Here is a 16,108-nt window from a genome sequence, read left to right as displayed (position 1 = left end):
AATTACAATATTGCTACTAGCGTCTTTTGTGAATGGATAATGTCAAATAAAAATAAAATAAAAATTAATTAAAGATTAATATTCATGTACTGCCATCCCATGGATTATCATTAGTTAGTTGTGTTTAAATATTAACTACTCTCCGTGGACATAGACAGAATACTAAATCGCTTAAGCCGTTGCATGATCGTGTAATTATAGTGTTACATATTATATCGCACCAATTATCATAGTATATGGTTAATAATATGATAGCGGTATTCGTTTCTATTGAAAAGAAAAGAGAATTCGAATTTGTAACCTTTTTTAAATAGTGATATAATGATAAAAATAAAGTTTATACGTGATATCGAAAGCAAATCATCTGGTCCACAGAAAAATATTTTAAAAAGAAGCGGAGGAAGGAGGGTCACAATTTATGATAGTTGTATAGAACCAAATTAGATCCCACGTGAAGATAATATATATTCAAATGAATTAAATCTGTGTATTATTATATGCGAGGATGAATGAATTAGATAAGTCGCAAGTAGCAGATATTGTCCACCCAAATTACTAAGACTGAATTGCTCGTAGAAGCTTCTTTGCTTTGAAATTGGACCAAAACAGTGTTCAAAGTGGTTCAAGTTTGGGTTTTTAATGGCAGTTTTGTCTTCTTCTTCTCCTTCTCCACACAACTACTTACTTGGAGATAGAATTAAGCTTTAATTAGTTGATATGATTTGCATTATGCTCGAGCTAATTGCTTGATTAGGTTTATACAGGTGTCCACACGTACAAGTGCTTAGTGCTTAAAGACAAAACTGCCATTAAAAACCAAAAATAATTCGATTGAAAATGAGGACTAACCAAGCAAGTTGCAGCTCTTTGGTCATGGCTCGTGGGCCATATCATATGTATATATCCTTGATATTTTGATAGCCTGGCCCCTTTGGCATTGGAGGATAATAATAACAATATTCACACTCCTTGCTCATCGACCAATGTATATGATATTCTATAAAGGAAAATATTAATTTTGTAGCTTCGTCGAAGAAAGAAAACTTCTTGTTTATGTAAGTAGTATGTATCCAAGTTTCACGTATGATACGTAAAAGTCTAACTAATGCATTAGATGCGCACACAGAATGCACACATAATTCAAATATTATACGTTATGTATAAGAGTCTAACGCAATGCATGACGACAACTATAAGAATCTCTCGATTATGGAAAACCAGCAAAATGCAAAAAGATGTGAGGATTGAAGTACTACTATTAAGTGTGATTTAACTTGGAGTTCGTACAGCACGCGTGCATGTGGCAATGTCATTTTGTGTATGATAAGTGTGACCAGCTATATTAGTTGACTAGTAGAATATTAAATCTAATCACCTTAAGGATCAATTAATTGAGCGCCACAAATGAGACACCAGGATACATAAATACGTAACTCCTTATCGTTTTTTTGCAACTTCACAGAAAAAAGAAAATATTGGAGAAGAGACAGATCAAAGATTTCAAGTGATGATGGTTCATACAATTACCAACAACAACAACAACAACAACAAAAAAAGAATACAAGAAAGTTGAATTAATGTTTTTGAATCAACGATTAGGTGTGGCAGTGGCACATGTGCTCTCAGATGAATTTAACAATTCTTCCAAGTAATCTGCGCCTAAATCTTCAAACACCACCACATTTTCTATCCTCACGTCTCTCTCCACTTTGCTTTTCTTGTTCCCGATTTTCCTTCTCATGGAGTGCTTTCTTTTGAGCGCCACAACCGGCGAGGCCCCGTTCAAATCCGAAGCGACATAGTTGATTTCTTTAAGCGATTCTCGGACTCTCTCCACCGGAAAGTTGAGAATCGCCGCGGAGCCACGCATCGAAAAGGCGGCCTGATCATAGGCCAAGGCTGCAGCTTCGGCACTGTCAAATGTGCCTAGCCACACCCTTATGCCGTGCCTGGTGGAGTCTCTAATTTCAGCAGCAAACTTGCCCCATGGCCGCCTCCTCACCCCTCTGTAGGACTTTTCCCTTTTCGGGTTCTCCGAGTCGGACGTGGAGCTCACTTCCTCTTCCTTGATTGGGTTTGCAGAAACAGAGAGTGTCTCTGTTTCTCTTGATGTTATTTCTTGGGTGGTGTTGGAAATTAGGCCATAGAGAAGCATTTCTTCGGAGTCGTTTTCGTTGAAGGGAAGTGAGTTGTTGCCAAATTTGTGATCATCCCAAGAAAATGATGATCCGAATGAAGATTCAGGTGACAGATCGGAAATTGGGGAGTGGAAGATTGAGTAATTCATTTGAAGAATTGAGGTGGTGTCTCTGTTTTCTTCTTGGAATGTTGTGTTTTTGCAAGTGTGGCTACACGTTGTGGTTAAGCTAAGACTTGGGGCCTCCTCCATTTTTTATACCCAATTCCAATGGGTCCCACAGGACCAATGTGGACCAATAGGGGCCAATGGGGCCAATGGGGCCCCCAAGTTAAAAATGACCCAAGGAGAGAGAGTGGGTAAAAATTATGAGGGTGAAAAGGTAAAAGTAGCCAGTTGGATCATATTAAAATATAAGATGTGGTTGGCTATATTTTATTTGTTTTGGTGTATTATTGTATTTATTGTGGGATCCTACGCAAGTTGGGATGAATTTTAACACATGGGTCAATTGAAGCATGGCGGCCAGGTCAGAGAGAAACTTGTGGTGACCTCAGCAGCTTATGATATCAGTGTCCTTTTGTCGCATAGGAGCTTGCCCGCGTGTCAGCATGTGGATTCCTCTGAATGCCACAATTCACAGACTGCGTGGTAGTTGAATGGCCGTTGGAGATAGTGAGTTCAATTTTTTACCACTTCAAGGACCACCGTTGGATTTTCCACGTATTTTCGCTTTCAAAGCTGTCAACTAGGATTTTAAAGAAATAAAAAAAAAAATGTTTGACATTGCTTGGATGGCTTGGAGCCCAAAAAATTTATTTGGGAAGAAAGAGGTCATGGTTTTGTGAATGTTCGAGGAAATGAGGGTTGGAAAAAAGAAGTCAAGGGTCTTATGGCTTTGGATTTACAAATAAAACTTGAGCAATACGTTTTATATTATTACTTGTCACTTTATCATCAATTTCACTTATTAGGGAAGAAGAAGATTAGATCACTAAATTGCAATAACAAGAGCAAATCACCCGTGGATCACTTGGCTACGGTTTCCACTCATACCAATCCATCACGAACTTAAAACTTGACCCATTTGGTGTAAGTGGACTTCGATTTTCCATGTATAAGAAAATGACCCCTAGAAACTAGACTCACAAGGTCATGGACTCATGGATGTGGAAAAATAGTTGTAGCCTTAGTACTCATTGCTCAATGGTGAGCTATAGATGTTAATTAAGTGAGATTCCACTCTTTATTTTCAGACTAGATTACATTTTAAGACGTATGTTTCATTTTATCTTCATTTTGCATTGCATATTTCATTTCCAAACTAGATTATATTTTAAGACGTATGTTTCATTTTATCTTCATTTTGCATTGCATATTTCATTTCCAAACTAGATTACATTTTAAGACATATGTTTCATTTTATCTTCATTTTGCATTGCATATGTATAACTGTGTTTGGACTTTATTCACTTTGATTTGTTGTGTTTGATACTCTTAAATATATACGAGAGGCTCACACACGTAAGTTAAATTTTAGACTGATTTGACACAACTACTAAAACTTTAAAACCATAAAATAAAATAAAAAAGCGGTGGTCAATTTTCTTTGGCAACCTTTTGAAAGCACTCAGTCAGATTTTTTTTTAAAATTTTTTAAATTTTATTTAACAAAGTTTTCGAAAAAACCAAAGGATGGGACAAGATTGAACACATACATTTTATGAACACACAAAAAGAAAGTAAGAAATAGGGGACTAATTGTTTGACTGTGGTTTAGGTAGCTAGCTTAGGTAGCCTAGGTAGGTTTTCTTCACGTCTCTCCTATTTGTATAAAACATCGGGATTCATGTGAAATGATTAGCCAAAATCCTATTTTGCTGCTATCTGGACGTGCTCACTCTGCTCAAGCTCATCAGCACCCGAATGAGAATGACCTTTTTTGTATGAAGCAACAAGTTGGGTTAAATTTTCTCCTTGGGACTTGTTTGGTGATTGTGATATATATATATACAAAAATAAATAAAAAATTATTATCCTAAATGCACAAAACTATTATCTCATCAGTCGGCATTAGGAAATTGATGTTTGAAAGGTCTAGATGCACGCCCCCTTGAAACCTCATCCCTGTTGTCATGTTTCAAAGTCATCAAAACTAGGATACTTTTTTTTTGGTTCAACTTTGAAAGTCCTCCGGAAAGAATGGATGCAAGAGAAGGAAAGAGACAAGTCAGCTGCAGTAAAAGATAATATTTGAGGTAGCCCCAGTTAAGCATCTTTGAAATGTTTTCATGTACATGGATGGAGCTTCTAGGAAAATGCCCTTTTGGGATCCTTCCTTTTTTAGGTCTCCATCATGAAATGAAACAAGGTAAATATTTTCCATTTTCCACTAACCCACAATTTTAGGGAAATATTTTTGTTCACCACTTTAACTTAAGGTGTATACTCACCACCTTTTTTAATACTTGACATGTATCCATATGTATAATCATAGTTAACTTTTTACTTTGATTTTTGTAACTATAATTATGCTTATGAACACGTGTCAAGTATTGAGAAGTGTAATGAGCATAAACTTTGAATTAAAGTAGTGAGCAAAATGCTCCCACGATTTTATACCACTATTGTAACCTTCAAACCAAAATACCAAATTTGGTTTTTTATTTTTATTTTTATTTTTTACCATATATATGGGGATGTGGTGGGAAACTTATGGTCCAAATTGTTTGATGCAAATTTGGTCTTGAAGGACTTTTGCTGCCATTCCAACCGATCTCGTGAAAGGGGGACAAGGGTGCAGATTGCAATTAGCGCTCATGTCACCAGTCGATCAGGTAAGATTAATCCAACTTCGATTGCTTATTTATTTATTTATCATAAACATATCCACAAAAATAATTAAAGGAAATGGATATTGAAAAGTAAGAGAATAAGCAGAAAAAAAAAACATAAGGAAACTGCAGGGTAATTTCTGTTCCAACTTGAACTACTTTCTTTCCTTTTTTTTTTCTTTTGTCAAACAACTACTTTCTTTCTTCTTTTCTAGAAAAATAGATATTTATGAGGAAAATTTGGAATTTATAAATTAAAAAAATAAAAAAACTATTTACCTGCATCTATATATCACATGTGCTCAAATGGTCTGATGAGATAGTCTTGCTCACCACTCCCCATCACCACCACCATCCAAGGGTTTATATAAATTTAAAATTAAACCTTTTTTTTTTCTTCTACAGAAATAAAAACAAATTTGAGGAAGATTCCAAAAAGCCAAATTCATCACTATTAATTTGACTAACCAGTTAGGCCAGCAATGATGCCTACAGATTCATGGTATATGGTCCATTCATATATTTTTCACATTTAACTTGCCACTTTCATATGCCCCACCCTCCCGTGCACTTAGGACCATCTTAATATTTCCAAAAATCTTCAAGGCCAAGACTGCGCCCCTTAGTTACTACAATAACAAGTAATTCTTTTCATTTTCGTTTGATTACCATGTACATGGCAATGATTTCCTTTTAGTACAATCTTTTTAGTTATACTGTTATTATCAGTGCCAAATGAAAATAGGTGTTAGGATCTATAAGAAAAATTCCTTCGATGCCACGTAGTAATGTCGAGTGGCAATATATATATTAAAAATTGGACCACGAGCTTCTACATTAAAAATGAGCATGTATTTAAGGATATTGACGCTAACCATTATCATGAGGCAGGAATAGTCTCTTATGTTTGGTGAGCACCTTTTTTGGAATGTGAAATCTCGTACATGTTGTCTTTCTTATGAAGGAGTGAAAGTGAAACCTGGAGCTCCGCCGGTTCCCTAAATTTGTTGGCTTTGTGATACGACTAAAAGTAAGCATATCTAATGTTCAAGGACTGGCACGGATCGAATTCACATATTGGTATGCTTTTCAATGACTTAGGAATGCATTTATGGCACATTTTATTACCAAATAACCCACATCATAAATTAAAACTATAGAAAAGTTGATATAGATCCAAATTCATATTAAGGAGTTGGATTTAATCCTCGAATTTGGTGACTTTGATCTAAGTCTTTTGACTTTTGTGCCACATAGAATTACATTCTCTTTTTACTATTTTATGATGTAATCTTTTTATTATTTTATTTTTAAAATCATTTTTTGTTCCAATGTTGCCTTTTATGACTTGAATCAGGTAATAGTCATTTATGTCATATTGCATAGGTATATATATGTGTGTGTGTGTGTGTATATATATATATATATATATATGTTTTTCATATTTTTAACAATGTGTTATAGTATTTTATGTACTTTTTTTAAATAGGTAACATACAATTTTATTTTGTCTATTTTTGTATCTGACTTAAAGGTAGTCTTCTAATTTATGTTCCTAACACTATTTACCTGTATGTCAGGTATATAATTTAATGTGGGTACTTGTCTGATAGATTGGTATAATATGTGGGTCTTTAGTTTTTATTGGTAAAATTGTATTTTATCGATATATTAGGAATATTATCAAGGAAATAATTTAAAATTTAAATTATGGAATTCAATTACAAGGAAATAATGCATTAATTTTAGATTTTCAATGTGTTTTTCTTATTTACCTCAAAGGGTAAAATCGACACAACAAAAAAGTAATAAATGTCAAAAGACCTGCATCTAAAACAAAAAACACGAGGACTAAACTCAATGACAGCTAATCATTTTGGACTTAGATCTAAGATGACCTTAAAACTACACTATTTTTGTCTTTAAAAACTTTTAGTGTTTATTTTTCTGTGAGAGTAATTTTGGAAAATTGAAGAAATGAACCAAGGTAAAAAAAGATTGAGAAAAATTAGTCATTCACAAATATTGATGAATGATTCCTAAAAAATTTAAGGATTAGTAATCCTTGTTATAAATCACTATTAGTTAATGAAAATTTAAAGAAACTTTGATTACTATTACAAGTGATATTGAGAAAGAGGGAATTCAAACACAAAATCTCTTGAATAAAAATAATCATTCTTAATTGCTTGAGTTACAAATCATCACTTTTTTTCTTTTTCACTGCTAAAAAAGTTAAAAAGTTGATATGATCCCCCAATAATCATATCAAACCAATGCCCCAACATCTTTTGTAATTTTTATTATTATGTGTTACATCTGTTCCCTTCATCTTTATGATTCCCAACATTAATATATTATACTTTCGCAAAAAAAAAAAAAAAAAAAAATTTCACATCATTATATTGTAGGACATCCTATCCATAGGTATAGCCGTATAGGTTGTGTAAAGGAATAAAAGGATATTAAAATCATCCTTAAATCAGGATTTTCTTAAGTAATAATGTGGAAATAGCAACAATTAAAAATAGGAACGATCACTTAGTAGATATATATATCTAGCATGTTATGTTGTCATAATATGACGCATTATAATTACAGGCGCGTGCGCGTATATAATGTTATCTAATTAACAATTCTGATCCAAAATCTGATATGCCAAACTCTTTGAAATTAAGAAGAAACGAACCAAAAGATAAGTTTGATATCATCATCAAACATGAAAGCTGGATAAAGGGATGAACCATTTCTGTTTAAAAAGGTGTAAATGGTACATGAATCTGTACATACATTATGAAACTAGGGATTATAATATTAGTACAGATGTTGTGAAAAGATGACAAAGTAATTGATTGCAGAATATTTCCCAGGTAAAATATAAACCTTAATGTAGTCAAATCTAGGTGCTCAGGTAATGAGTTGTTAGGTCATCTGGGTCCCCATGAGTTTTTCACTCCCACAGCAAACTCTCACTCATCATTTTACGACCTCAACCCCAGTTCACATTATAAACATGCAACCCTAGGACTGCAAAAGGGGCTTCATTTCATTAATCAGCCTCCAAAATATATATATTTTTTGTTGGTAGCATTGGATTTTTATGGCTAGGCTCAATGCATCTGCATTTTGGTGATTGAATTTGACCGGCAGAGCTTTTTCTTCTTTCTATGTGGATCTCATCCAAAGTAGTACGTCTTTATCATCCTTGTAAGAGACAAATGCTCACTGGCTATACTCGAGCACGATTTGATTCATCAGTAACAAAATATATGAAAATTTGTAGTATAGTTGATTACTAAAAAAATCAACCTAAATTAGTTCATAATTATCAATTAGATTGTGAATTAAGGATCTTATAGCCGTCTCCAGGTGTATTAACACCACTAAAGGTTTTTGGCTACAATATTTCGATTCATTAAAGGATATTATTTGTATATTATGTTATTTTATTTATACAAACGATATTAAGAACGGGGAGATTCGAACATACATTTACATTTTGTTCCATCTCATTGTGATTCTTTAAATCTGAAGAAATCTACCTGGGTCAACTAAAATGGGCCTGAAATCTGTCCTTAGCATTTGCAAACCAAGTTAAGGCCTTAAGAGGGGATTTTCCTCCCAAAATGAGGAGCTTTTTTTAAAGAACAAATTTGGATACAACTAAAAACACTGTTGCAATTTGGAATGGGCTTCAAATTGTGTTATCTAGAGTTCCACTTGTGTAACAAATTGTATAACTTTCAAATGATAAACCCAGCACCTCATGCATTATTGATGGGCTAAGGCGAGCATAAAATGTATTTTAGAGCACCCAATCCATACTCAACTCGTAGCTTCATTTTATGGAGAAAAACTCTCATGCAATGGGGATAGTGGTGTTTTGTTATTCTCAGTCAATAATGCAATGACTCGTAGGATAATTTTTCTACATGTTATTGTATTATTGGCCGGGGATAGCAAAACACCGCTATCCCCGTTACAAGTAAGTTTTTTTGCATTCTATGATACCTTGGCATTGTTAAAAGGTTTATAAATCTCTTACGTTCACAAGGTTTATATCTTGACATTATCAAAAGTTTTTGACATTCTATGATACCTCGACAAAACACCGCTATCCCCGCTATCCCCAATTTCATTTGAAAGATTTAGATTCTGAAACTGCTTTTCCTCGATGAGAATTAGGTTCACACGGTTTCTCCACTCTTTGTTAAAAAGGCATAGATGCCCATAAAGCTATGCATCTTTTCAAAATTATTTTCCATTCAAGATGCTTACAAATTTTGGCTCTTTGTGCTAAGTTTTCGCTTGATCATGTTTTCATTTTCAAACAACAACCACATATATCTAACATTTGAAAAAAGTGCATGCTAAAATATTCAAAGGATTAGAATTTAGAGGGTCAAACAACCATGATTAAGGAGTTGTAATTAATAAAATCGGAAAGGTGTTGGCAAATAAGAATGCAATTCCTTCATCTTTTTAAATTGATCCAAGACTAAATCTGCCTGAATACAAAGCTTCATTAACAGTTTAAAGTAGCTAGGGATGATCTGGTCTCCATGTTCTAGGACATTCAAACCAAATTCTCTCAGTTTTCTTTGCTTTAATTATTATTATTTTTTCGTTTTGTTTCTTAGTTCCTTGCTTACCTTTTTGTTTTTTAAATTAATACTAAATTGGAGTTAGTGAGGAGCTCCTTTTGAATATCTTGGCAATGTCAAAGCTTTCGTTTACACGAATTGGACCATTTTCTATAGCTTCTGATCCTATAAAGATTCTGTCCTGGATGAACCTATGAAAAAAACTAATCTGCTGGAGCTCATCATGTTTCCTTGTGCGTATGGCCTAACGTATGCAAGCTTTGACAATTCCCATTAGTATAGATTGACGTTTCTCTAATCATGAAACAAGAGAAACCCTCAATTCTTCTTCTTTTGCCCATATTTCGAGAGAAAGATAAAATAAATAATAAATAAATAAAAAAGCAAGCCTTCTTTGTACCCAAAACAAATATTTAAAGACAAATAACAAAATCATTTTGGGATTCACTTTCCGAGCGGGCACAGCCCATTGGTTATGTATGTCACACTGTTTTTAACGACGTAATCAGTGATCACAAAATGCTTGGGGCAGGAGTCCGCAACCTTCTTGTTTTCCAATTGATAGATATAGCGCCTAATTTTTTTACCTCCAAGAAATTTATTAGGCTAGGTTTTGGAAGGAAAAAATAAAATAAAATTTAGGTTAGGTAACTTTGGCCTCATTTGATAACCATTTCATTTTTAGTTTTCATTTTTTATTTTTTATTTTTTGTGCTAGAGTATAGATGAAAATGAGAGTGAGAATGGGAGTAAGGATGAGATTGAGAGAGAGGATAAGAGGGGAGGATGGGAGGGAGTTGTAACAAAAGTGAAAACAAAAACTTGAGTGTGAAAACAATTTCAAATAGATTTCAGTTTTTAGTTTTTGTTTTCACTATTGTTACTTCTTCCTCCCATCCTCCTCTCTCATATTCCCTCTCAATCTCATCTTCATTCTCATTCTCACTTCCACTCTCCCTCTTTTTCCTCTATGCTCTAGCACAAAAAATGAAAAATGAAAACTAAAAACTAAAATTGAAATTATTATCAAACGCCCCTTAGGTTTTCATTTTCTTTTTTATGGACGAGTTATTGGTTTGGTAGTTAATGACATATAATTTGTCTTCAAGGTTTACCAAAACTTATATTTTATCCCATTTGGAAAAGAAGAAAAAAAGGTTATTTGATTTGCCATCTTTCAAGAGAAATGCTCTTGAATATCAGTATTACTATAGTGGTATTTGAGAACATGTTTTTTAAACGACGAGAGTGTCTTGGTTTTATTTCTGGAAGAGGGAGGGTCTGAATTTTACTTTAATCCTATGCCACTTTTTAATACTTTAGGAATTTTTCGATTGTTTGGACAGAAGAATATATGATGTACTCAAGATCATTTGGTTATTCTTATATATTCTCTTTTTATGTTTTGTTTTATAAAGAGTATTGTTATTTCCACCCTATGTCCTATTTTTTCACCTATTTTATTTTTAAAATTTTAAAGACAAATTTTTCCCTTTGTAAAATGATTTCTAAGGACTTGGGGAAAAGAAACCTCAACTCATGTAACCCACCTATTCTATCGTTTGACCAAAAAAAGAAATAAAGAAGAAGAAAGTGTACTACTCCTCAGTTGCTAAAGCATTTATCCAGTCCATCAAACACAACTTCATCCTCTCAATATCTCAACTACTAATGATTAGCAAAGAGAATTTGCTTGAATTAATAATTAAGGGTATTTTAGGAATAATGATGGGTGAAAAGATAGGATTGTATTTTTTCAAATTTACATGGTAGTTGGAAAGGTTAGGTGGGTGCGAAAATAGGACAGAGAGTGGAAATAGTAGCACTTTTTACAAATAAAGGTAAAGGGATCACATTTTATGACCATATTAATTGACAACATTACATTAATTAATCGCCAGGTCCACTCCATAATATATTATATGATTTGAATCATTCAATTTTAGGTACTCATTGAAAGATCATTTCTAAAAAAAAATATTCGAAATGAAAATCATTTAGTTATTTTAATTGTGATAAAATAAATAGATGAACACATTATGAGACATAATGAAAATATTCACAAATAATCAAAGATTTTCAACTTGAGCAGGTGTGGGTTATGGCGATTGGCCAAGGCAGTGTACTCGCCCACTTGTATCTAAGTTTGTTCCCCTCTATATACATTAGAGTAATTTAAAATATCATTGTGTCGAAATTTATGTTTTTTTTCAATTTGAGTGTATATTTGCAACCATGATCATGGAATGCAGAATCAATGACTTTGATCAAAGAATTATAGTGTGGAGTGAGCCAAAATGAGTCGTTAACGCTTGAATGCTATTCTATACGAAGCATTCTTGCTCACTATTTTAACCCAATGTGTACCATCACCACATTTCTCAACACTTGACATGTGTACATGGGCATAACCATGGTTCCACAAATACAAAACAAAGAATTAACTATGGTTATGCCTATAAACATGTGTCAAGTGTTGAGAATGATGGTGAGAATACACATTAGGTTAAAGTAGTGAGCAAAAATATTTTCATATTCTAGATGCTTCATATCAAATAAAATAAAATTTGAATAATTTGATATGATTTGAAAATTCTCATATCTGAAATCCCTACAATGATCAAAGCATATTATTACGAGGGAGTAGTGCAAGGGGACAATATATAGCAGTCCACTTTTCCACCAAACAGGAAAATTATACCCCTTGAGACCTTATCTTGCTTTTCCTGAGTTTCCTATTTTTGCCTTCAACCAAAATTGTATGGCTAGTGCATGCTTGTAATATTCTTAGTTATTAGGATGAAATCACTTACGCATTCATATTCTGTGGGTCTAATTCCTCCAATCTTTTTGATATGGGAATCAATCTCTACATATTCTGTGTAAAGTGACAATACAGTTCAATGGTTCAGTGTAAGAAAGAAAAAAACTATTACCAACCAACACAATCTATTATTCTCACATAATATGAACATAAAAAGATAGAATTCGAAGCCCATTTGAAAGAAAATGCCTATCAAGAAAAGAGATTTACAAACCCTTTTTGAATTTGATCATAGAAAGAGTCGAAGAATCGAATTTTTGCACCTCTATTATAGCCCTAGATGATAATAATTAATATACATGAAGATGAAGAACCTTCCAAGAAACATCCATTTACGCTTGGTCAATCCACGTTCATGTGGACTCTCACAATCACAGTACATCTAAGTCATATGTGATATGACCCCATTTGTCCCAAAATCAAACACCTATAAATATATCAATGAGATACATTATATGCCACCATATTTTAAACCAAAAACAGAAAGGCTTGTCAAAATTAACGACCACCAGAAATTATTCAAAGAATCAAGCTAGAAATTATGGAAGACCCTCGTAGAGGAAAGGATCTACAGAAGCAAGGAATGGAAGAGAAGGGAAGCGAAGAAGTGCGTTATCGGGGAGTCCGAAGGAGGCCATGGGGGAAGTTTGCTTCTGAGATAAGAGACCCTTCAAGGCAAGGTGCTCGTCTGTGGCTTGGTACATTTGATACGGCTGAAGAAGCTGCAAGGGCTTATGACAGAGCTGCTTTTAATTTAAGGGGTCATCTTGCCATACTCAACTTTCCAAATGAGTATTATTCTCAAGTTATGGGCTCTCCTCCTCATCCTCCTAGATTCTCATCATCATTTTCTTCTTCTTCTTCTTCTTCATCTTCTTCTTCTTCTGCTGCTGCTGCTGCTGCTGCTCCTGGTGGAAGTTCATCTACTGGACAAGGAAGGCAAGTCTTTGAGATTGAGTATTTGGATGACCATGTGTTGGAGGACCTTCTTGATTCTCAAGAGGAGAAAAACAAACGGAAGTGAAATTGAGTTGTGTTTGTGTAACCTTTTTCTTCCCTTGTTGTTTAGTGAGTTGAACACATTTCCCTTCTATAAAATAATATATGTTGTTCAACCATGGTTTAGCAAGCACATTTTTTCATGTCATAATTTGTTTTAGTCATGACGTGGTATGATATACACGTATGCACATGTATGTGTATGCTATCTCTAATAATATGTTGTTATTATCAACATAAAACGGCTTCTAACACAAAAAATAATTTGAGATATCTTCTCATACTAGAAATATAAATACCACTATTGCAATATGGGCTATGACAATACTGAAATTCTTACTTTTCTTATATTGAGGGTATTCTCAATAGACTCTTCTTTTTTTTTTTTCCCTTTTTTTTTTTTTGTTGTGTGGAAAATGAATCCTTTCAAAAATTATAATACTACCAATGGGGTGTTAGTTTGATTGGCTCAAATCTGTGATAAAATAAATTTAAAAATTGTTATTTAGACTTGGCTAGAAAAGTGCAAGAGGTGCTTGAAAAGTACAAAAAACAATCTCCTGATTTTGGAAAATCCTGAAAAAAGGAGAAAGTTGGATCACTATCTAGATTATATTTTGGTCTCCTTGGTGAAAGGCATAATAAAGATTGAAGAAGAGACAATACAGGACTTGCTTAGTCCACTGACAAACTTTAGAATCACGCAACAGGAAAATAGAGAACCTTGTTTCCAAACACAAACAGAGAATCTTTGTTTCATGAAATTCTTTTCTCATCCATTAAGAATTTAAGATGAAGCCAGGATTAGTCCCAACCCAAGAAAGAAATGATTAATTTAGAAGAGCAATTTGGACAAGGATATAAAGGTTAAGAATATATATACATACCACTGCTGACGACAGACAAATTTGTCCCAAACACAAGTACTTTACTTGTCAAAGTAACGCTGGGATTCGTAGTACTAGTAGTTGACAAATGACACAAACAAGTCCAGGCAAGCAGGAGAGAACAAATTCGAATAACACCACCACCACAAATAAAAGCCCAACAAATGAAAAATGGTCAAGCTTGGAGAGAGAATGAATGAGCATGCATGTTTTGTGTTTAACATGAGAGGAACAATTGCAAAGGAGGAAATTAATTTCGTTTTCCATATCTCTGTTATTAGATTTGTAGCCTTTGAAGTCCACCTTTAACCAAACTCGTCTTCAGAATGGCTCGAGCAAATTATTATTATTATTTTTCATTCAACAACGTAAATGCGTGTGTGAGAGAAACTCTTCTTCTCTTATAGTTTAAGACTAAAACTTGTATTAAAAATAAAAAATAAAAAACTGCCGTTCATGACATTTGAACTCACAACTTTTTCAACAAAACAGAGACTGTATGTAGGTAGCAGGCCTCAGTTGAGGTCTTTATGTGTTCATAACTGAGCCCAATACTAGCGCGCAACCAGTTCAATTCACAAGTGCTCTTAAACCCCAGCACAAGTCATGGCCTCCAAAACTTGGTGAGGCCTAACCACAGTCTTAAATATCGAAATTATCGGTGATATTTCGCCGATAATATCATTTTTTTGAATGGGCGATATTTTAGGCCATATCCACTTAATTATCGTCAATATATCGATATTATCGCGATAATGTCGGAGGCGATAATTTCGTACTCGTTCGTGCTTTATTTGGGCAATATATAATATCGCGATTGAAATTGAAAAATAAATGAAATTTGTTGAGAAATGGCGCTTTTTCCAACAAGGGGATTCGAACCACTCTCTTTCTCATCCATCTACTAGGCCTTATCCAACAAGTTGCGAATGGGTTTGTTAATAATGTTACAACGTGTAATATTTATATGGTCATAAAAATTTCTGCAAGCTAATATTATCTAGGATAAATTTCCATTTAAAAAAAAAATCCCTAATGATAAACTTAGGCATATGTTTAATTTTATTTATTATTTTATTATGGAGTTTTTTTTTTGGTTATATATTATGGAGTTGTATTATTATTCACTATTGAGTTTTAATATTGTTCATTATATGTGATACTAAGTTTTAACTTTAATATGAATTTTTTTTTATGTGGTACTAAGTTACTCATAAATATTTTTTTTGTTTTTTCGTCAAGCTCATATATCTTATCATATGCAATATATTGTAGTAAATTATTATAACTAAAAAATTATGGTGCGTTTAATTTTCTTTCACTAATTACTACATATTTTCTAAAGACACGGTGTTTGTTAAGTTGCTGCATAATCAACTTAAATCACTCTAACCCACCATGCCATGCATTTTATTCCAATTTTTTGTGATAAAATAATAGACAATTGACTAAATAAACATCATCTAAAGTTTCAATAAAAATTTCCAAGTTTTTCTCATAATTTCCGTGATTTTTATTCAATTTTTATCGATATCGATATTTCCATCGATATTTTCTCGATATTTCCATCAATATTTTCTTGATATTTCCATCGATATATCCGTATTTTTGGATGACTGATATTTCCGAAACTCTCGATATTTTAGACCTTGGGCCTAACATGGAATTTTGCAACCGAAAAAAACGCCTAACAGAAACAGCAGACTGCTGTGTAAGCGCCAATCTGTAGCTTTTCTGGTAAAACCCAAGAATTAGTGTGTAGCTTTTGACCACACCTTACATTTCTTTGCTTGGAATCTATCAACTTTGCCTTTTCTTTTTGT

General features: G+C 33.4%; 2 protein-coding genes across 2 annotated transcripts; one reads left to right on the top strand and one right to left on the bottom strand.

Moving 5' to 3' along the window:
• Window positions 1-1,418: 1,418 nt before the first annotated feature.
• Window positions 1,419-2,349, bottom strand: LOC117614713 (ethylene-responsive transcription factor 1B). Its single transcript, XM_034343610.1, has one exon. The coding sequence runs from the start codon at window positions 2,285-2,287 to the stop codon at window positions 1,589-1,591; it is 699 nt and encodes a 232-aa protein (XP_034199501.1). The 5' UTR covers window positions 2,288-2,349; the 3' UTR covers window positions 1,419-1,588.
• A 10,530-nt stretch (window positions 2,350-12,879) lies between these two features.
• Window positions 12,880-13,561, top strand: LOC117615258 (ethylene-responsive transcription factor ERF098-like). The gene has a single exon (XM_034344311.1). It carries the CDS (start codon window positions 12,941-12,943, stop codon window positions 13,421-13,423), a length of 483 nt encoding a protein of 160 aa, XP_034200202.1. The 5' UTR covers window positions 12,880-12,940; the 3' UTR covers window positions 13,424-13,561.
• Window positions 13,562-16,108: the final 2,547 nt, after the last annotated feature.

The sequence above is a fragment of the Prunus dulcis genome, chromosome 1 (genome assembly GCF_902201215.1).
Source record: "Prunus dulcis chromosome 1, ALMONDv2, whole genome shotgun sequence".
Classification (NCBI taxonomy): domain Eukaryota; kingdom Viridiplantae; phylum Streptophyta; class Magnoliopsida; order Rosales; family Rosaceae; genus Prunus; species Prunus dulcis.
The sequence above is the reverse complement of the archived record's forward strand: the minus strand, read 5'-3'. Positions and strand labels throughout refer to the sequence as shown.

Coding starts and splice junctions, on each gene's coding strand:
- LOC117614713 (XM_034343610.1), bottom strand. CDS start 2,287: ATGAATTACTCAATCTTCCACTCCCCAATTTCCGATCTGTCACCTGAA.
- LOC117615258 (XM_034344311.1), top strand. CDS start 12,941: ATGGAAGACCCTCGTAGAGGAAAGGATCTACAGAAGCAAGGAATGGAA.